Source organism: Natator depressus, chromosome 17 (genome assembly GCF_965152275.1).
Source record: "Natator depressus isolate rNatDep1 chromosome 17, rNatDep2.hap1, whole genome shotgun sequence".
Taxonomy (NCBI): Eukaryota; Metazoa; Chordata; order Testudines; family Cheloniidae; genus Natator; species Natator depressus.
The window spans coordinates 6,159,650-6,183,331 of NC_134250.1; the positions used below are offsets into that span (position 1 = coordinate 6,159,650).

The 23,682-nt window shown below is 42.3% G+C and overlaps 1 protein-coding gene across 9 annotated transcripts in view; it reads right to left on the reverse strand.

Moving 5' to 3' along the window:
* BCAS3 (BCAS3 microtubule associated cell migration factor) overlaps window positions 1-23,682 on the reverse strand; it is a 489,647-nt gene that overhangs the window by 6,633 nt on the left and 459,332 nt on the right. For 6 of the 9 annotated variants that reach the window (XM_074974373.1, XM_074974376.1, XM_074974372.1 and 3 more), the window contains one exon: window positions 16,172-16,237. The exons of the other annotated variants lie outside the window; for them this stretch is intronic. In XM_074974373.1, coding sequence (XP_074830474.1) covers window positions 16,172-16,237 — 66 coding nt within the window. The remainder of the gene's footprint in view (window positions 1-16,171; window positions 16,238-23,682) is intronic. 9 annotated transcript variants of the gene reach the window in all.

Sequence of the window (23,682 nt, forward strand, 5' to 3'; positions counted from 1 at the left end):
AAGCCAACCTAACCCTCGGTGCACACAGCTCTAGTCAATGGGTCGACCTAGCTAGCGCCTCTCAGGGAGGTGGAGCACGTTTGCCAACGGGAGAGCTTCTCCAGTCAGTGTAGGTCATGTCTCCACTGAAGTGCTGCAGTGTTTTAAGTGTAGACAAGCCCTTAATCTTGCCATGTCTGCTTCCTCGTCTATAGAAAGGGGATAATTCTACTAACCCAACTTTGAAAACCACTCCGAGGTCCTTGACTGCCCAGCGCTATGGAAGTGTAACGTATTATTATTTTAGTGCCTTCTCAACTCCAGAGGTGAACCCTCCAGGTCATTGGCACGGCTGTAAGGAAGCTCGCACAGCGGCTGCCCGTGCTGTACCTGTTCTGTGGACAAGCAGAGGGCTAAGTTCACTCAAAACCAAAACCAAAGTCCACCTGCAGAAGGAAGTGAGTGAAAGGCAGAATGGCAGCCTTAGCTTAGAAAGTCCTTGCTTATGTTGGCTGTGGGAGTCGAGCGTTGCTCAAATACTGGGAGACAGATCTGTCCCTGGTGTAATTCTGTTGGCTTCAATCGTGTGTTATGCCAGGAATGGACTTGGCCCTAGGTTGTCTGCAGGTTACTTCATCTACATTTCCACAGGTACACACTGCCAAGATGTATTAACTTCCTTACACGTAGCAGTAAAACAACTTATGATGCACTTTAACGGGCCTGTACGCTAGCCAACAAATCGTGTCTCGCATAAAACACATTCCATTTTATAGATTTGCTGGCTATTTGCAATAACTTCAGTTTGCTTCTGCTGAGGCAAGAAAAACCAGGGTTGAGTCTTCAGGGTCTGCAAAATGGAGAGGCGAAGGAAGAAGGGGGCCTCCAGGAGTTATTTATGGGGTCAAAATAACACAAGACCTGCTCTTCTCATAGCATTTCCACCATCAAGGAAATGAAATACTGTGAGAAGACCAGCACTTGCATTACTTTGGCCCCTTAAATGGCTCCCTGAGGCATTAAAAAGCCTGTGAAAGATAAACACAAATACAAATAAACACTAATACTGGAAACATAAATACTAAAACCTGCCTGCATCCCTAGAGGAAATGACTCACAAAGTTCTGATTGGCCTTAAAAAAAAAAAAAAGGCAGAAACGTCCGCTGAAGAGATGAGGAGGAAGCCAGTTCAGGAGAGCTCAGAGAAGCCCTCTTCTCACTTATGACACTCACTCTAACAGCCACCAGCAGAGGAAATGGGAATCACAGAATAATAGAGGGCTTCAGGGCACATGTGAGTTGAACTGTGTTGAGGAGAGAAACAACAAAAAACTTATCTCCAATGCTGCACATCTACCAGATGTCAGAGGAAACAAGCTCCATGGGGCTCAAAAAATAAGGGAAGAAAGACAAAACTGTCAACAATTATTCTCTACCTGCTAATGTGCAGATTTGTGTCAATGTGGCTCCGTGGCCCTGGGAGGCTGGGGGACTGATTCTCATCTATTGCTGATGCAAACCAGGATTATGCTCCTCTTAAATCAATGGAGGCATGCTAGTGTAGAACAGATCAGAACAAGGACCAATATCTCCCAGTACAGAAGGAGTGAAAGAATTCGTTTCTCCTGAAAAAAGTCTCCAGGACCGAAGAGGCAGGAGGGGAAATGCTGCAGGAAGCCGTGTTTCTAGTGGCTAGAGTAGGGAGGTGACTAGCTTGCAATACTTATTTCACTGTACGGTTTCAGAGAAGAACCCTATCATATTTCCTCATGCTCAGTTAACACTATCAGAAAATACACACCACTCCTAAGACAGATACTACTGCACCCATTCTAAGCCTGGCAGAGGAGGTTCACCCAAAATGCTGACAGCAAGATTTGGACCTGAAGAACAAGAGACACATTGAAATAGCAGATATTTTACCAGATTTGGCAACAACTCACTCATACAGTGGGATGATGTGTAAACTCTGGATGCCCACCGCGAAGGTACTCATTTTATCAGTGGTTGTTTGGAACAGATTATAAGTTCCTAGGAAAAGACTCGTGCTCAGATACTCATAAAGCACTGCACACAGATGAATACATCCCTCAGCCTCTCACCATCCTGTGTATCTATTCCTCCATCCCCAGAGTATATGGTACAAAGCCTGGTTATTTTTTTTGATAGAAGAGGCTTCTTTCTGCTTTCACTCTGGCCACACTTTTCAAAAGTGACAAATAGTTTAGGAAGACACCTTAAGGAGGCCTGATTTCCCAAGGGTGGGGGTCCAGCACTTCCTGGAAATCAGGCCCCTTTAAGGCGTTTCACATTGGGCACAAGTCACTTTTGAAAATCTTGGCCTCTATCCCACGTGTAAACAAAATGAACTCCCCACCCTCATTTCTATACAGGCCACCTAGATTGAGGCCCCACCCTGCCAGGGGCTGCAGGCACTCACCAAGTAGCTGTCTCTGTGCATGTACACATATACACAAAGGTAACAGCACAGTGATGGGTGCCCCAGAGAGGCACGTAACTCTAATAATAATGATTTTCTTGTGGCCTTCTCTAGGTCCCAGATTTTTTCATCAGACCATCATCCTACCACTCCTGTTGTCACTTTGTTGCTCTGCTGACTCACAGAGCTGGGGTGAACTGGGGACCTGTAATAAGAGCTGTGGAATGTGTAGGGAGAGGATGACCACTGAGCCCACTGAGGCTGAATGACAGCTGCAGGGGGCGAGCTAGGTTTCGACGGGAGGCACGCCTTCCTCTGTGCTTGGAAAGTGTGGAGCACATTTCAGGTACTACTGCAATCTAAACCCGATTAACAGAGCAATAGGAACTCAAATGCATGGCTCTCTGTGTTCCATAACTCCCTCCCCATGCTGTCCTGTTTTCATCCCTGCCAAAGGCTGAAAACAGCATCAGTGATATATTTCCTTCAGTGCACACAGCACATGCCGTATTCTGTTGCATTAGTGAGCTAACTGCCAGAAATTGGTAGGAAATACTTATTTCTGTTAATATTTGCCTTCAGTTTTCAAATACCAAGCCTGATCCTACCTTGCAGTCCCAGCGTACTGCAAAAATAATCCTCTGCTTTTATTAACCTTCGTGCCAACGATGGGGGCGGGAGGAATGGCGCTATCTCAAAGCTTGTGATCCTCAGGTATGTGTCGGAGCAGAACAAGCTACACCAGGCACCAGTCCAAGCCAGGTTGCTGTACATTCAATTCAAAAAAGCTTCAGGAACTGTCAAAGGACTACAGCAAATCTAGAAAGGTATAAAGCCCTGCCAAGCCTAAATGTGAAGCCATTTTATATGGCACATTAATTCAATGCCTAAAGAAAATCTATATAGCCCTCTTTTGCCCGGAACACTCATAAATTATGCTGCCTTTCTTATTTGTGCTCTCTCTGTAGTGGTCCACTTGAAGCCATGGTATCTCCTTTATGTCTACTCAAAAATCTCATCTCTAGTGCATTATTTCTTCTAATGGTTTTTCCTTTCTCTCTGTTTGACTTCCCCTACAGCAGGCTGTTAAGCACAGTTTCAAAATATCCTTAAAAATCATTTGCTGGAAGAGCTGACCCTTTACTCTACCTACTGAGAATGGCACAAACCCCTGTACAGCATGGCAGAGATGCAGCCTGGATAAATGATACAATGACAGCCAGCCTGATGTGTCAGGGTAGTGGGGAAGCAGCAGCAACTCTGAATACTAGAATTATTCTTCATCAACTCAAACTGTCACAACACATTACACTCAAGCCCTCAGCTTGCTGAAGGAGTGACCCTGGACTGAATGGAAGAGTGCTTGGGGAAAGAACTAATTGTAGCTTCTTTTCACACGTCAGTCACTTTTCACAGCACCAAACCTTTCAAGCTCAACTAATGTCAAGTTCCCTTTTTCTTTTTCTGGGCTGAACATTTTTGAGTTATACAGACGGTATTTTTAAAGGAACAAGGTCTCCAGCAAGGGTCTGAGTTGTGGGGGAAGGGAAGGAAGTGCAAGAATTAGTGCACATTGGAAAGTCTATCAGACTTCTGAAGATTCATTAGGAATTCCTCCATGAACAGCTAGGAATCAAGGAAGCGGTATGGCATATTAGCAACTAATGTTTGAAGCTCTGAGTTCCATTTCTGTCATTCACTGGGATTATTTCACAGGGTCCTTTACAATCCAAATTTAAATTGGAAGTGCTTAGAAGCACTAGAATCTACTCTCTGCCTTTTTGTGAAACTAGGATGCAAAACTGGTATTTGATCATACCATAGGACAAGAGAAATAAGATGTCTCTCTTTAAAAAGGCCGGGTTAGATGACACTTCACTGGGGACACGAGCTACTTTTGGAAGAACAGTTCAGAAGCAAAAATTAGAACTTCATTTAACAATCAAAGCAACTTTCTTTTGTTTTGAAGAAAAGCAAATAGTCCCCCCTGCAGCTACATTATTCAGAATCAGGGCACTGTATATATTTTCTTGCTTAGAATATCCAAGTATTAGGCAGTAGGGATGCTCTATATCTTCTTGTTATTAACCTAGATTGTAAAATCTTTGGGGCAGGGACTGTTTTAATGCATGTTTGTACAGTGTCTGCCACAATCGGTCTCCAATATCTGAATTCTAAGCACTCTTTATTACAAATAATAAATAGTAATTATGAAGATTCTGCCATCTGGATTCGTGTCCAAAAGGGTCCCATGTGCAATGAAGGGTAAAAGGCAACGTATATTAACACAGCGGAAGTCTTGAGGATCTGCTTTTGCAGATGTTTATGAACTACATGATTCTTCCTAACACAAGGATTAGTAAAGCATTTTTATTGTAATGTTGCTACAGTTACTCAACTGAACAGGACATGTTCACACATGAGAACTTTCATGAAGCTCCAAAGACCAAAGTCTGCTCTCATTTACAGGGATATATACTTGAAGGGGATGTCTACACCTCAAGCTGGAGGTGCAATTTCCATCTCAATGAAACATACTGGCACTAGCTCTGACTGAGCTAGTGTGCTAAAAATAGACATGTCACTGCCCCAAGTAGGATCCTGTCCAAGACACGAGGTACACACTTGGGAAGCGAGCTCCTCCAGCTGCTCACATCGCCAGCTCTACGTTGCTGTTTTTAATGGCATGTATGTCTCCTCTATCTGGAAATTAGAGGGTTTGTCTCATTTCCGTGTTCATACAGCTGCTACACAGCCAGTTGGGGGCACACCATTTTTTCAGACCCATTCATAAAAAGAGCTACTTTGTCTTAAATTTATCAGCAATTAAGCAAATGGAAGGATGTTTCCCATCAGATTACAAAGTTTGATCGTAGTTAAACTTGGTGTCCTTCTCAGGTGTTAAAATTTTTCTTCACCGCAATGAATTGGGTAGCATATAGGTGCACAACTGCCCTCTGTTGGACAACATAAGAATTGCTTAGATGTGTGTCAGAGGCCTGATCAAAGCTAACGAAGATTCTCCGTGAGCTCAAGTTGTAGGGGCTGTGCTTTGGGAGCAGCAGAACCATAGTCTGACTGTTAATTTCTGATTCAAAGAAGCTCCAGTGGGTTGTGACAAATTTGAAGTTCCCAGAAGCACTAAGAATTGTAGCAATTTTTTTTATCAGCCGTTTGAGTAAACAGACCTTAGACAACTTTGAAAAGAGGAAATGCAGAGATATGATATTTTAATATTGAAAATCAATCGCTGTATGAATTTATTTCACACCATTCCAACAGGAAAGATGCTGAGACCCAAGAGAAGGGGCTACATTACATTTTCAGAGTAGAAAAGACATGCAAACACTGCCTATGAAATTGGAAATCAGTGGCCTATGCAAAATATTCATGACAGTCAAATTATCTTACAACGACTCTAAGGCTGAATCCACATAGAATTCTCTACAATGTAACGCATTGGAGATGAAAGCTGGCGTGTCAGGAAAAAAGGGTGGTAGGGTCTACCAACTTGGAGGAGGAGATATCGAAGACAACACGTACCCCAAGGGCTGAAGACAGAGTCTTTTGAACATCAAAAGTCAACTGAGATTGTGCAATTACTCGGTAGTGCATTATTTCAATGCTAAAATGCCAAATGAATAACACTTACAAAAATTAAGAGGGCATCTGAATTTACATAAATGTCTGGACTGACTTCAAGCAAGATGAGATGGTTGAGACTAGAATAAAACATTTTCATGTGTGCACCTTTAAAGCATTTTGTCTTCAAAAACTATTGAGCTTGCTGTGTTTTCTTTAAAAAGAAAAACCCCAAACACTCCCAACAACTATGTACATAAACAGTAAGATACCCAAATCTTTGGCATACAGCCAGGCTCAACTCTGAACATTTTATGGAAGGTTAAAAGTGCACCAGATAAAGGATCTAAGCATTTAGAGAGACAATATTCTTCATGATAGGCACTTTCACGATGATTGTAATGCTTTAAAAAATAATCTCAAATTTCATACAGCTGTATATTTTTATAAAGAGGTTTAAGACGTTTTGCTACTTAAATGGCACTTTCAAAAGACAAGTTGCTCATTTTAGCTAGTATGTGAAGTTTCAAAAGCTAAAAGAACAATCTAAAAGTTATAGAAAACATATTTCTGTAGCCAAAGTACACAGTGTGAAATGTACTAACTGTTCATGCAAGATTTCCAAAAGTGTGTGCTCTTCCCCCACCCCCTGTAAATGAAGAAGCAGATGTAATTGTTTTGATTTAAGAGGAGGGAAAAAAACAACCCTGAACTTCAAAGTCACAATATGTTGCTACTAAAAGTTTACTCTTCAGTCTCCCAACTGGTTTCATTTGCTTTCAAATCTTGAGATCTACAATGTACCTTCTCATATTTAATATATGTTTTCCTGCTGCAAGCCAGTGTGCATATATGTTTTTCATGTATTTAAGCAGAATTATCTTTTATCTTCAATTACACAAGCAGCCCATCTGTGTATTTGAGACCAAAAGCATGTACAGAGAAAACATTATATTAAAATCCCTAGTTCTGGTCTCTTGTTCCTAGGGTTGTGGGAGTGCCTCTGATTGCTCATTAGAGACCCCTCTGCCAAGGAAATTCAAATTCAAATATTATTTTGTATGGTTCAAACCCTTAACAACTCCATGCTGTTAAATTTTGTTCCGCCACTTTGCTGGAAACAGAGCTCCAGGTTGCCTGGTCCTGCCCAAAAGTTTTGGAGGAAATATACAGGCTTGAATCATAGAATATCAGGGTTGGAATGGACCTCAGGAGGTCATCTAGTCCATCCCCCTGCTCAAAGCAGGACCAATCCCCCACTAAATCATCCCAGCCAGGGCTTTGTCAAAGCATTGAGGCCCAAAGCATGTCTATTCAGTATGATCCTGATCCTGAAAAGCGCAGGGCACCCTCAATTCCCACTAACGTCAACAGGAGCTGAAAGTACTCAGCCCCTTGTGGGACTGGGACCCTGCGTCCCCCAGCAATACTACGGCACATCTTATTTTCATCTGATCACAGCAGCTCAAGAAGATGAGCATTGTCTGCTTTTCCATCCCCAACTCAACAGTCCTAGGAAACAATCTGATCATGGAAAAGCTTCCTGAATGTCAACATAATAAATATGGTGATTACCTCACAGTCTGGGCATCATTTCACTGATACGCTGAACGAGAGATTTCAGACATGCCTAAACCTCAAAACCATCACAATTTCTTTTATGTCTAAAACTTGCTTCACCCCTCGTTATGATTGGATCCCCTAACTATCCTAATTTAGAAAAAGAAGGTACTGAATAACTCAGGAAATGGACACATTTTGTGCTGTTACAGTTTTGTTTTCTCTCTGTGTGTGTGTGGGAGGAGGGGTACGTAAAAGTGTGTACCTCTGCCAAAAACAGTACTGTTGAGTCCCTCATCGCTGCAATTCATTTTGGAGTACTGCAGACCAAAATCATCCTGGTATAGATTCTAATAACCTATGACACAGTGACCCTTTTGTAAGGAGAGCTACAGAAGGACTCTGTGCCCTTCTCCTGAGGGAGAAGGATGCCCTGATGGTGAAAGCTCAAATTATTCAGTGTGTGGCTTTGGTTTGGAGAAGCAGATAAAAGTTTGGAGGCCAGATGATAATCTGGCGAGACTCAGAATAGTTCTTGAAGTCAATGGAGTCACAGCAATTCACACCAGCTGAGGATCTGGTCCCAGATGCTTATTAAACTATCTGAGCCTCTTGTATCTAAAAAATGAAGCTAGAAATCTCACGAGAGGAGGCTTTTTTTTTTTTTTTTTTTTTTTAATTGTATGTCCACCATCCTAGTTCCAGTCCCACCCAGGAACTGGAGGGTCAGAAAACCCCAAATGTGTATCCAAATATTTCACAAACACCTCAAATGGGACTCTGTTTGAGATTGGTTCTAAAGAGGGGCCCAGAAGCAGAGAGGGCTGGAAAGGTGGAGTGTATGAATACTTTGTCCAAACAAGTTTCCCCATTGCTAGAAAGCGAAGATGAGTCATTGAGGTTGGGAGGGGGGGAATGGCAGAAGAGGGGTGAACACTTGTGATCCACCAGGATCTCACCATTTTTCAAATTAGTCAGTTTTTACAAATTAAAGTTGATGACGTTGCTTTAAGCAGCTGAGTTTTTCAACCTTGGCCTGATTTTCAGAAATGCCCTTTAATTTTTGCTGACCCACAAATAATTGCACCCACAATAAACTATTTAATTAGTTTAACTGTTTGATTGTGCCTGCCAAAACAAACAAACACCCTGTGGATTCCGTTATTTTTAGGCACTAACTAAAAGAGGGCTCAAGACACTTTTAAAACCAGAATCAGGCCCTATCTTTTTCTTATTTGTTGCAGAATGTCTTACCCGTACAGTACCAAACTGACCTTGGAAATATGTGTGCACAGGTGCTCTGATGGAAGCTATGGGTGAAGGCACAATTGGGCCCTCAGTTAACTCAGATGCATCTGTGTAGCATATTCGTATTTGCTCTCATGAAAGCAGACAGCAGCTATCAACTGCTTAAAATAAGGATCCATTTTAATTAGAAAATCTTATTTTAAAAATCATTAAATCATTTAAAAATAATAGATTTTTACACATTAGGCTTTTTTTTTTTTTTTTTTAAGTTCCACATTTTAAAACGTTGCCAAATGTGTGAATGTACCACAGACGAACAAGCACGTAGCTCTTGCGTGAAGTCTAGAAGAGTTCATGTAAGACCAGGGAATTCTTCTCCGTGAACAAGGGACTCTATGGGAAGATCTCCCTCACCAGGCTAAGGCATGCACAAGGTGTTCTGGCAGTGGAAAGGGGAAGCTGTGGGGTGTGTTTTGTGGTCTGATTTGGGACAGCACTGGGGGAATGAGGAGCATTTAGGGAGAGACTCTGTGGGACTTCCTATTCAGCACATGGGAGAAGGCCACATCTGGATTCTGAGGTAGGCATGAGGGCTCAGCAGCTTTCCATTATCTCACGCTGACTAGCAGACTGCCTTTATCTCTCTCTCTAAAGAAGTCACCCACATTTTAGTCTCCTCTGGACAAGAGTTCTGTAATGTGCTCAGCTTTTATAGCTCCCATTGAAGTCTTTTCATACCCGTCCCCACACCACATGCCACGCTGGAGCATGTGGGCCGAGCTGAGGGAGCACACGTCTTTGCAATGGGTGGAAGCAGTTGCTAATTCTGTGTCCTCTCCTTTAGTGGCCCCCTGGGCACATTCTTCCTGCCTGGAGTTTTTCCAGACAAAACACCGACAGGAACGGCTGTAGGTGCAGTGTCCGACCCCAGCAGGCCCTTTAAAGACCACAGTATAGTCTTCAACGTAACAGTCAAAGTTCAACTATTGGGCAGATCTTGAAAACGCTTATTGAACAATGGAAATGCCAATAAACCATTTACTATGGGAGTGCTCCGGGGAGAAGGACTCACGTGCCTTTTGAGGCAAAATACTACAAACAACTTCCTGGGTGGAAAGAGACATTTCTAACAAGCATGTGTTTCCAAATGCTGCCTATGCCAATGGCATTAATAGAATTTCCGTAGATGTTCTAAAATAACCAGTCTAGCCAATTCTAGATGCTGTGTTAGATTCACATGGCTACTATATTTGCTGGAAATCATATGCCTTTGATTAAGAGGTTTTGGGACATCCCACACACTGAACTATGAATGCTGAGGGAGCCTTCTCTAAATTTCCCAGAACTGAAACTGCTGTAGTATTACTCTCCTTGCTGGTCAGCCTATAAAGCAGCACTGACAAGAAGGCACCAATTAGGATTAATATTGGTAGAGATGCATGGATACAAACCTAGGCCTCATACAAAGCCCACTGCAGTCAATGGGAGTCTTTTCATTAAATTCAAAGGGCTTTGGATCAGGCCCACAGGATGAAATCTTGTCCTCACTGAGGTAAATGGCAAAACTCCCATTAACTTCAAAGGGGCATGATTTCACCCCTACTCTCCTTATCTAACAGCTGTGAATGATTGTTTTAAAGTGTCCCTCCACTGTCCTACCTAGTTCTATCAGCAGGGGAAAACCAATTCCCTCTCTATTGGGGGACACAATATGAAAAGTGACATGGTAAAGAGGAAGATTTTGCAATTTACGAGGAAAAAGTACCACTGGTAACTGAATGTTGATGAATCAAAATCCTGCTAATGTATGAGAACCATAAAGTGAAACATTAAGAGTTGGCTAGCCACAAAAGAAAAACAGACTTGTCTATTTTCATTGTTTAAGATGAAGTGTAAAAAGGAAATAAAGAGCAGAAATGGGGGGGAAGTCATTTAGGTTTTAAATTTTGTTAAAAGGTTTTAATCTCTCTCTAATCTATTCCTTGTATCATCATGGAATTTGGTGTAATTTAAGGAGGTGCAAGCAAAAAAGGTCAAGATTATTTTAAAAAACAGATCTATTTTATCCTGGTGCCCCTTTAACCCTTGGCAAAAAACTTGAAGATCTCTGAGCTAACCAACTTTTAAAAAGAACATTTCGTTTGATGATTCCCTCTAAAACACCTGTATGGAATTATGCTATAGACCTAAACAAATTCTATTTTTGGCCGAGTGTCACTTTGGCTTGGCAGATTTTTCCATTTGCAAAGAATAGTGCCTGCAAAATTATATCTGCATTATTTTTGTCTAAGGATAGTAGCATAAAACATTTAGCAACTATAAACAGAGTAGGATGAAAAATGCTACAACATGAGAAGAGAGATCAGGATATAATCTCTTCTGACCGGATGCCTGCAAGATGTCACTGAATTCTCTCTCTCTTACTGCAACCCGTGTGGAGCCAATATGAACTCCCAGCAAAGTGCTTAAAACCCCATTATTTATAATAACTGTTAAATGATGAGACATTGTTTACCTAGATCGCAAGATAAATTCTCACTTACAGAATGCCAGCCTGAGTGTCCTGAAAGTCATCTGGTTTTTATTTAAATGCAAAATGCAATTAGACTCTCAATAACACAGCAGAAGAATTCAATAAGATATGGCTTTTCACTTACAGTTTAATATTAACATTTCCCCATAAATGTTAATGAATAAAAGTCTATTGTTTTATTTATTATACATGGCAGAGGGTAGGAATGGAGGGAAGGATAATATTTCCATACCATGACTGCAACACTCTTTGACTTCCAGGGGAGCTTAGCATCTCCCAGGATTTGACTTAGAGACATCACCTCCTGCTGGTTACAGACAGAAGTGTTGCCGCTAGAAAAGACAATTCCAAGCGTTAGGAAGTAGCTGAAGTAATAGGCAAGGGCTGAATCAGCTGATCTACAATAAGGCCTTCCATTAAGATGAATCACTTTCTTCTTTCCTCCCCGTTGTCTCTGTCCTCATTTGGCGGTTGATCCTTCCTTACTTCCCTTGCCACTTTCCACTCTCCTCCTGATTAGTTCCCCTCGAACTGGTACAACGACGGTATCGCTGCTAGCTATGCCTGCTGAGCCAGTGTGCCGGGACGGAGTGAACAAATATGGGTCATCAGAGTGGGGCTGTGGGCCCAAGGCCGTGAGGTTCCTTAGACACTATGATTAAATGCCAGGCTTGGATAGCAAGTCCAGATCTTCAGAAAGTTCAGGTTATTATTTATCTGATAGCCTTTTCGAGAAACATATTAGGGAAATGACCGGTGTCCTAATTAATAGTCAGGCAGCAAACTCTATGAAACCGTAGTAGAAAAGGGTCTGTGCACCTATGAATGGAAAGTGGGGTCTTCTATGGAATGTCCCGCTATTTCCCTCCATGCCACAGACTGATGCTGCCCTCCTTTGGCACAGGAGGCTCAGATGGCACTTTAGAGTTGCCCATCAATGCTGTTCCTAAATGTGCAGTACTTCCGTTATCTCAGGAACTGAGCTGCTGCCACAACAGTCCCGGTAGCTGCCGGTCTGAGGAGCAAGGGACTGGATGCAGCAGCGGAATACGAGCCTCTGTGGCTGTGTGAAACAAAAACCACAGGGCCAAGAGGTTGGCCCAGACTGGTGCATTTTAACTGTTTTGGTCTTTGACCTTCCATTTATTGACAGGGATTTTGCCATGTTAATGTGTATTTTGTTGTTTAATGTGACTCATACTTTATTGTATCTTTCTAATAAGAAGTGTTCGTTTAAAAGCTCTCCTGCTTAACAATGCATTGCTTAAATGGTTTCCCTTCTATTTCCTTCTCTCCTGTTTCCCCTAATGAGCACAATGCATACTTTATGAGGGTTTTTCAATAACTTTGGGTCTTTTCCTTTCACGTTACAGAGAACAGTACATTAATGACCAGAGGCTGGCGTAGATGCTACACAGAGGCCAGAATGGGGATTTAGCTACCGCTAGCACATTGTTTCAAATTAAGCAAAGGGACCGATTTTCAAAGCATGAAGAAAATGTGTGCTGGGAATCTACATTAATGGAAGGTGCTCAGATACTATAGTGATGGGCAACAGTATAAAACACTGAGATGATTAGATAGATAGATAGATAGATAGATAGATAGATAGATAGATAGATAGATAGATAGATAGGGTGTATATGGATGGATAGAAAGATAGATGCCTGAAGATGGAATCCTTTCCCCCTCACTAACCGGGAATCTGGCCAGTCCCTGCACCCCATTCTACAATCACTACTTCAGCATCCACCCATCTATCTAAAATACTTATTGGACCTCCCCCTATTCATGCCTCACAATCTTTAACATATTTATCCCCATAACACCCTGTGAAGAAGAGCAGGGCTATTATACCCAATTTACAGATGGGGAGGTGAGGCGCAGAGGGTATGTCTACACTGCAATTAAAAACTGCAGGTGGCCCATGTCAGTTGACTCAGGCTTGCGGGACTCTGGCTAAGGGGCTGTTTAACTGTGGTGGAGACTTTGGGGCTTGGGCTGGAGGTGAAGCTCTGGGACCCCGCGAGTAGGGGGAGGGTTCCAGAGCTCGGGGTCCAGCCTGAGCCTGAAAGTCTACACTGCAATTTAACGGCCCCTCAGCCCAAGACCCGCAAGCCTGAGTCAGCTGACATGGGCCAGCCACAGGTGTTTAATTGCAAGGTAGACATACCCAGAGGGACTAAACGACTTGCCCAAGGTGGAGCAGGGAACTGAGGTGCAGGTACCACCCTAACTGCTGGACCATCCTTCCTCTCCTACCAGCCAGACTGTAACAACAATGGTGGCCTGCTACACACTCACTACGCAAGGGCTTTGGCCAGGGGATCGGCGTGATCTGGACTCACTTGCTAATATCACCCTTCCCTTAAGTCTGCAGCAGTGCTCTGCAGCATAGAGGGGATGTACAGTCTCCTGGTGTGGCCTCTTTGTGACCTGCCCCCTATGCAGCAGAACCACATTCAGTCCTGCTACGCTGGGGACTTTGTGAATCCGTGCAAGTGATTTGCCCTTTTAGGCTCAAAGACCTTGAGCTGGTGTCTAAGGAGGTAGTGAGAGGGCTCTGGGATCCTCTTTACACTGTTCAAGCAAGAGGGCAGGATCCCTCCATAAAGCACAGGCCTGTGCTAAGATAGCACACTAGCCTGTGCCTCCCGTCCCCAAGTGGGCTATTGTTAATACCAAGGAATACTTTCAGCTTGATTCCTCACTGCTGGACTCCAGTTTTATGCTGATGTAATGAGTTCTGTGTATTTACACTGGCGTAAAACTGGAGTAGTGAATTAGTCCTGTAGTACTTATGTACCACATTTCATCCATTGCTCTCAAAGGACTTTACTAAGTGGGTATTATTATCCCCATTCTGCAGATGGGGACACTGAGGCACAGCTGTTTGCCCAAAGTCACAAAGCAAGTCTGTAGCACATCTGAAATTGGAACCCAGGTCTTCTGACACCCGGTGCACTGGACCGTGATGCTAGCAGCAGCAAGTGCTAGCCACCAGATGGTGGATGCACAGGGTGTTGAAACCTGCAAAGTACACATGCACCCATCTTATGGAATGCAGCCCTGGCCTGCCGGATCTGTGCACATGCCTTCATCCTCGCTCTGCTACCATACCACCAGTCAGAGCAGGATTTGGCTCACCAAGCGTCTGTAAAACATCAATCTGTCTCAAATGCTGGATGGTGGGAGCCATTTACCCCTACCCAGAAATACTCAGACCCCAAGCTGCAGCCTACATACAAATATCTGCAAGCGCCACTAAAAAGAACCTCAGAATTACAGGCGTTAGAGATGGAGGAGTCCTACTAGGCTACCCAGTCTTCTACCCCCTGGCCAGTGCAGGACTGTTCCCTGTCGTAGACTCTCTAGAGCTTTGTCTTTATCTTTTAAAAGGAAGATTTAATAAAGGAATAAACATGTAAAAAAGCCAAACGGACAGTGTTCCAAACCACGCAATGCAATTACAAAATGACTTTAGAAACTTGTTAAAATCAATCGATTTTGCGGGTACCGACATTTATTTCATTAAGTAGCAAATGCCATCTTGAGGGATTGACACTGCAAGGTACTGAGCGCCCCCAAGAATAGAAGCCAAAAGGATGTTCAGCTCCTTGAAGGGTTAGGCCCAAACAAATCCCTCCAATGGCCTGCTTCCATTCCCATTGAAATCAATGGCAAAAGCCGCAGCGATCCAAAAGGCTACTGCTTTAAAAGGATAAGAGTGTATAGGACAGACAAACATGAACGAAGCCACACTAGAAAGAAGGGTTGTTCAGAATTTCATATGGAACACCAATGTATTGCGGTAAGAGAATTAATCTACTTAATCATTTGAACAACAACAACAAATCTCTAAGGAGAAAGTCAATTGTTTTCCTGCTAACTGCTCTGAGACAAAGCAATGGAAGGAAAATGTCCAGTTCCAATAATGTCATAACTTGATTATAGTCTGCACAGAAGACCTAAAACACTTGGAGAACAATGAGTAAGAAATTAAGTTTCAAATTAAGTGCTGGCCCTATAGCGTGCCACTTCTTCATATTATGACAGGAAGGATGCCACTGGGCTTATTTCACATATGCTAGCGGGTGATGCATGGATACAGTAATCATTTAATCACCTCTTACATTTTTTCCATTTCTTTCTCCTAGAGGAATGACAAATCTAGAAATGTGATTCCACTTTGTTTTATTATTATATTGATTTTCCTGCCTAGAGAAAGTGCATTTGTCCTCTAAACCAGCACACTGGCAAGAAAGGGTTAACAAAATGTTTATCACAAGGCTGGCTTCAGAGTTGAAAGTAATGTGATCAGTAATGAATTTTGTGTTACATTAGGTTGTATAAATGGACAGACAAGCGCAGACAACAAGTGGCCAGGAGTCGGGGCTAATCTAATGATGTAAAAATAGAGACAGCACCAATTATACTTGGGGCCAGCTCAGAGCTCCTGCAGGGACTGCAAATGAATAGGTACAAATCAAATTACTGACTAATAGACGCACTACAAGAGAGGGCAGTCAATGCTAAACGCATTAGGGCCTTGTGACCTCTCCGCTCTGAACAGCAGAATCCTAAATTTGACTTAAAAAAAAAAAATCAAAGAAACTCTTGTTTGGTTAAGAAGAGAGATAAAACAATGTTGCTTGTTAAATGAATGAAAACATTTAATATTTTTTTTTACCCTTTGTTACCATCTTATGTGAGTACTGGACATTTCCGAAAACCTTTTCAAAGCTGACAGAGGTTTTGCTTTAAAAACAACAAGAAATATTCTCTGTGCAAAAGTTAAGACCTGATAACAATGCAGTTATGTTACATACCAAAACATTTCAAAGCCATGTGCCTCTCTGTGGAGATGTTTTTTACTGCTACGTCAACGGCTGTGTCTGTATCAAAAATAAAATATTTCTTTAATTTGTTTTTAAATAATAATAAAAAATAAAAAGGATTTTCCCAAAACAACATTTGATTATAAATAAATGCAATTGACCAGCTTATCAAATGGTAGAAAGTCAGATTTGTCTATTGGTACGCACACCCCCTTTAGAAACATCACGAGACTTGCAGCTTCTTCTGCAAATGGCAATGAACCTAAATTCACACTGAAAATATTTTTAGTATCGGCATCATCGTCTCCATTCAAAACGCCCCTAAATAATGTGTGACCCAAAAGAAACTTCAGTGAAAGATACAGTTGCTCTTTTTCAAGCTCGTTGCAGCTAACAGAAGCTTTAAAGGGGAAATGGCTGATTTGGCAGTATGTGGCTGGAGAGCTTTGCTGTTCCCCACAGTGCAGGTTTAAAAATGGCTAACAGTCAACGTTCCAAGGATTTGGTAATAGTTATTAAGTTAAAAATGCATTTGTTGGCCCTATTGCGTGTATGAGTTGTCTGTGAAGGGAAAGTATATGGACAGTCACATAAAATGCACACTTGTGTGCAACCTGAAGTTGTCCAGGGACAAGAGAATGGGAACCCAATTTTAGGGTATCTAATGTATTTAGCAGGATGTATATAGTTTACCAGCTAAGACAGGCATACATATGTGGCACATGACGAGACAAAGCTCTTGAAAGCAGACACAGGGTGTGCTAGAATGGAGATAAGACTACACAGACACTACACAGAAGAAAACTACTTGGAGGGCAATGACTACAATTATACTGAAGAAATTTCATAAAGTTAAATCACACCCATTACAGGGTGGAATTTAAAAGCTATCAGACGACACTAAACACCACACGTCTGGATAAGTTTTCAGTGTAGCATGCAAGAAATTAGGCATGCCGTGCCAAATTCTCATTCGGTGTAAATCAGCGCAGCTCCATTGATTTGTGGGAAGATGCACCAATTTTCACCGGCTGAGGAACTGGTGTGTGATGGCTGTCACGACTGATGAGAGATACACATTTATATCTCTGAACCGTGCTCATAATGTACCTGGAAGAACTTACATTGCCGTACAGTGTGTGAGAGATAATTGAATGAGAATCTGTTCATGTAATAACGACTGCAAATGTGTGCTTCTCCTACACTGCGCTTTGAAAAATGTACCTCTGAAAGACTCCTATATATTGAAAAAATATTGAGACTTTATTCAGATGAATCGTGTGACATAGAGATTGTTTGGAGCTCTTGGAGTTATCCAAGGGGAGAATTTGGTCTCAGAGCCTCGGATGAATGTCCCAGACATTCAAAGCCCCCTTTTAGTAGAAATGTCATTTTATGTGTCTGTGTGTTTGCTGCCCAAGCTGCCTTTGCATTGAATCTGTGCAGATGTCTGCCTAAAACGCCCTTCAGACGGCAAATCAATTATGTCGAATTTTTGTCCGCCACCCAGTTCAAGGTTGGAACTGAGAAAAGAGTTACAGAGAAGAGAAGGAACAAAATTCCCTTACTTAAAATAAAGGAAGAAGGAAAGGAAAGAAGAGGAAGGAAGGGACGTTGTCTCTTTTAACTAATTACAATTCAAGCTCTGACAATCACTGTGTGTGGCTAACACCGTTCCTTGGACTAAACATCCAAAGGTAGGTGTCTACTCATCTTTGAGTCTCCACACACAGAGCTTGTGACTTTACCCATTTGTTCTACACAGACGTTGTTCAGCATTGGCAGAATTCAACAATCGGTGGGAATGAGATTCATTTGCTCCTCAATTTTAGGCAGATGAACATCTTTTTGAAGTCAATACATGCACGCATTGTGCCCTTTATGTCTTTTCATGAACTTCAGAGATAGGCGCAAACCACAAAAGTCATATAAGGATTTCAAAAACTTCCCCTCCCAAAGCTCGAAGGTGTTCAGGTCTGGGATTTTGGTTCAACCCAGGGTAACATTATGGTAACCAGATGCAACATTTGGTTCTAGATGTGAGTTCAGATTCTGAGCTTTCCTAAAATTTTCTCATACCAATCTTCAAGTTCGTGGATTCGAATTTTGCTCAGTCTCACACTGAAAGGCCACCTTCAGTTCACCCAACTGCAAAACGGGTGCCTGATCCATTGGGTTAAAGCAGTCAGATGCGGGCTGATGTGATGCTAGCCACATCACTCCTGTGTCCCATTGGCTATGAAACTGCTCTGCCTCAACCACGTCAGCCTGCTGAGCCATTGGCTCAGAGGAACTTTGACTTTTTGACCTTTTCTGTTCCTAAACTTCCAAAGTTGGTAGTTAAACAGACTACCAGCATTTTTGCAGGGGTCTGTTAAGGTAAAAAATTTACCTTGGCCTTTTATGGAAACTTCGCATTAGAACTGGTTTAGAATTGGTTTAAAATATTTCCCTTTAAATTCTGTTCTTACTGCTCTATACAAATCTTGTTGGTTTTATTGACCATGATAATGGCAATGATAGAAGTTCGCTGGGGGCAAAATTCATAGCTAGAGGTGGGCCCAAACTTCAAAAATTGGGGATCTTTCTGCAGGGTCTGAATACAGGATTTTAGCTTGAACCCATCTCTGCTCCTGACACATGATCCAAATTAATTTAGAGAAACAGATTACTATTTTGCTTATGATTTAGGATGCAAACTGACCTAATGCAAGGCTTTATATTTTATGATCAGTAAAAAGGCACACACTCTTACAAACAAAAATCTTACAAATATATAGCAACCAAAGGTATTATTTGCAAAATAAAGTAGATATGAGCCAGCAATATAACCCTGAGGCTGAGATACAAACAGTAATGGGGAAGATTCAGCAGAAGAGCACACTAATATGAACTTAGAATCATCTGAGGAGAGTGAGTCAGATTCTACACTTACGAAGTCCCATTGACTTCAGTGGCATTACGCTCACAGTACTGCATTTGATGGGGGCACTCGCTGTGCCCGCATCGAGTCTACCAATGTAAAGCAGACTGACGGCAGATTCCCTTACCCTATGCTAAGAAAATATCCCAAACAGTGTGAAATACACTTATGTTGTTTGTGTGTGGGGGGGGTTTACAGGTGATCGGTGACTTATTCTTTGCAGACAAGTTTCTCCCTTCTAGACTTCTTAATGAATTAAATCTGTTGAAAGTATCCATCACCGCATTATCTATGCGCTTTATAGAAATAATAGTAAGCCTGCATAATTGCTGAGAATTATTCTTATGCTGCAAAGACATGCTGAAGTCAATAGGGCAGAGGCAACTCCCCCTAAGCCCACCCAGGGGGGCTGAGTTGCAATTCCCCGCCGCCCCCTTTGCTGCAAAGCTGCAGCAGAGCCAACCATAGCCACAACCGCTGCCTTGAAGTTGCAGTAGTTCCCATTGCTCCATGAGATTGAATGGCCAGTGGCATAGTGGCAGATCCACTGGCCTCACTATGCTCCTCACATCCCTTAACTCAGCTGCTCAGGGAAGTGGACGGAGCCCCTATAGAGCTGGGTTCCACTGTATGCATGGGGCATGTTTGTCTTGTGGTGTCGTCCAGATCCTGCCCTCCACAAAATCAAACTGCCCTGGGTCCTTTGCTTCTGAGGCCCACTACAGTCACAGAGGAGGGGGGCGGAATTTGTCCCCTATGGTACTTAGCACATTTAGCTCTAACAGCACACAGAAGTGTGATACTGCACAGCAGAAATACTCTTCCTTGGTTATACTTCAGAACACTTATTTTTAGCCACACTGCAAGTCTCATCCCAGATTGTGGACTAAATTCCTGTTTTAAGTCTAGAGATGATCAAAAAGATCTGGAAGCTTAAGAAATGTACATTTGGGAAGCCTGCATAAATTAATGCACTTAGTGATTATAGTAAATTTTGGGGTGGGTGGGTGGGTGGGAGAGAGGAGAATTACCTAGGGTGGAATTCATATGTCAAACCCGAGACAAAATAATACATTGTTACAGCAGCATTTCCAAGTAATAGAGCAGGTAAGAAACAAAGAATTAGTTAATATCTACGGCAAAAAATGGACCTCTGGATTATGAGCATGTGTTTCATGTGCATTATTATAGGTATCAATCCTGATTACTATACAAATCTACATGCCAACTATGTCCTAACTGTTAAGGCATTAAAAGAATCTATTTATCTCTTGCCATTAAGAGCATGTCAGAGCCAATTGAGCACTTGATAATGTCTCCCTGTCCATTCCATTGTCCATTTATTCTTCTGTCCATCCAGACACAGAGAACTAAGCACAGAGCATGTTTCATTTCAGTGCTAGTAGTTTTTACTCTTTTACGTCACAGTTCACATAAGATTTTGTGGTTTAGTAAATGTCTTTAAAATGTTTTTAAACACTGTGTCTGCAAAGTATTCAAGAAGCATAATAAAGGATTAAACCCAGCCACCACTTTAAGTCAAAATAAGTCACTTTTAGGATAATTAGAGATGGGGATTGTAAATTATATAATTTTGGGTCCAACGCAGCACTATAAATACTGTATTTGGAGTCAGTAGCAATATAGAAACTAATGGGAGAGGGAAGCAAATTTATGGTGTTCCTCAGCGCAGATGTCTTTGCTATCATTTCATCCGACTGACTGGGCAGACAGGAATTCTAAGAAGCAAGGACCATGCTAAACGTTTGTGTGTTTTTATAAAAGAGACAAATGGCTAATTCAGCCAAATACTGTCAAGATGTGGCTAGCTTGGGGGGGGAGGGTTAAAATAATCCTACTTACTAGGAGCCAACAAGGACACTTCTCTGTTTGATCTGGGGTGATATCCCATCAATTTATCTTTTTCTATTTCCTAACCAGTATATAGCTGCCAGCACTTTAATGTGATATGCAGCTGTTTGGCAAATGGCTGGTTGCCAGTCTGTCTGAGAAAAACTACCCCATGTTACTGATGTGGGTTGATTCCCTGGGCAAGTGGATCTTCCACATCTCAACATAGTAGCACAGCACACTTTATAAGACCATCCGATAATGTGGATCTCATGAAAGGGGCAAGCTGAGTTCAAGAGTTGATATGGGGTGGGAATGTGGGGGTGAGGAGCACAGAGGCGTTCAGAGCCTTAGGAATCAGTTTTATCTCCTGTATGAAACCAACACTTGCCAGGATTTGAGCCTAGAATCCCAGTTCGTGAGAAGAAAATCTGGTACTGACTAGACAGAGCCCTGTGCATAATAACAAACAACAACATGGTTGAGGGCTAATATGCATGTAACTCACAGGTGTTACCCACTACTACACTAGGATACCTACAGTTCATGCTTTTGCGTGGTATATAATCTTACGCTGTACAAAGATTATCCATAGGAAACATGTATGTGCATGGGGTGAAAAGAGGAGAATGATCTTTTTAGAAGACTTTTAATGTAGTGATGGCTTCCCTCTGAAAATTGTTCACCTTTGTTTTCACCCTTATAAACCTCCTATGTGCTAAATACTGTGGCCTAAATTTCATCTTTGTTATATCAGTTTAACCCCCAATGAAACGGATGCTCGTTGCAATTAGTGGGGTTGCACCTGTGAAACTGAAAGGAAAATGTAGCACGAGGTTTCTTTTTTATTTTTTGATTTATAATCTGCAGCCACCAGAGTCTCTGGGTGCACTTACAAATATCTGAAGAACAGACATCAGCTTCTGAAGCGGAAATTCCAACTTCTTTGGGGGAACTACCCATAACAACAAAGCAATCCTGTTTCCGGAATGGAAGTTTCCTAATATTAGAAGACTTTTTTTTTTTTAAACTCTTTCCAGGTACTGGATCCAGAGCTCTTGCAGCTCCTGCTAAAGCTAATAGGCCGGATCCTGTAGTGTGCATGAGCTGGAAAGCATGCAGGACAACGAGGTGTGTGCAAAAGAGGCTTGAAGCTCACCTCTTGATTCCCTTGGTCTGGCTGCAGCTTGAATAATATTCTAAATGTCACTAGGCTGTGGCAGCCACAGGGCAGTGAAAACACAGCTGGGGATTAGTATAGCACAAGGGTGCTCCATTTTCTCTGGCCATTCCTCCTTTTCCCTGCTCTGCTGGCAGCAGGAAAATTGAGGGGGGTACGAGCCCCTATGTTAGCTGAACACCACTAGAGGCTTCTTCTTAAATGGTGATGGATCTTCCTTCGGCTACTTAAAGCAACTTTAGGGCCACATTACACTAGTGGTGTGGTGCAAAGAAGCCATGCAGGAGCATCTGGCCCAATATTTGTAAGGGTATTTAAGGCCCGTGTAAGGTCTAGCTGAAGGATAAGAGCCAGCTCCCATGAACTGCAGTCACTAGTCACCTTAACCCAGCATCTCCAGATTGCTTTAACTGTCACAGCAAGTATCATCCTACAAAATCCACTACCCTTTGAGAAGGCTGTAAAATGCACAGGCTGGGAGTGAAGATGGCCCGTCGCTTTATATGGAGAATGTCCTTCCAAAGTGCATTATAGCTGGTATCAATACGGACCAAAATAAATAAAGCACTTTTAGAGCGTTTTCCATTTTTACAGCACTTTGAAAATGTTAGAGGATTAATCTCCACTGCAATCCTGTGAGGTATCGTTATCCTTATCTTACAGAGGAGGGAATTAAGCCAAAGGGACGTTACGTAACTTGCCCAAGGCAACAACAGGAATGAGTACAAGAGCTGGAATTGGAACCCAGATCAGGTGCTTAGATCACCACTTTCTCTCAACTGCCAATCTTAAACCGCCACTTAATTCCATCTTCATTCAGCAACAATGTATAAAGTCCGAGAGGTTCCAAACAGGTCAAAGATTACCAGTGTGGGATGTAAAGGTTGCTTCTGGACCAAGCAAGTGGCCAAGTTATATCTATTTGACGTGACATGTGCAAGCCCCAGGTTTCCCATTCCCAGACTCTTCCTTGAGACAGCAGGGACTGGCAGCTCTATGACAAAGGTGGAGCATCTTGGGTTGCTCAACAGTGACTCCACTGCAGATTAAGGGCCAGCACTGATGGGAGTCCTGTTCAGGCCTCTACAGCTTGAAGAACAACAACAGGGGACTAATGGGGGGACAGTGGAATGGGGAACCCTCAGGAATACCAGCAAAAAGAGAAAAGGCAGTTTCCAACCTACAAGGCCTTACATAATGCCAATATGTTGGCATGTTCAGATGTTACTGTTACAGCTCGTTCTTTTTTTCTTCCCAGGCATCTCGCCAAAATGAGGACATGGTGACAAATGAGCGGGCATCTGATATGAGAAGCTACTACTGACATTAGCTGCTGGTCACAACACAAACAGTGCACAGATCATAGACAGATATGTCCTTTTACTCGAGGGTATTTTAAAAACAATTCAGAATTAACAAGAGAAGTAAAACCCACAATTACTCTGAGCGCTAGCATTTCTGAGCGATTCCTGTCTCTAGGGCTGCTGTGAGCAATGTAATCTCTGAAGTGCCATTCCATTTATGTAAATACACTGTATAATTTATCAA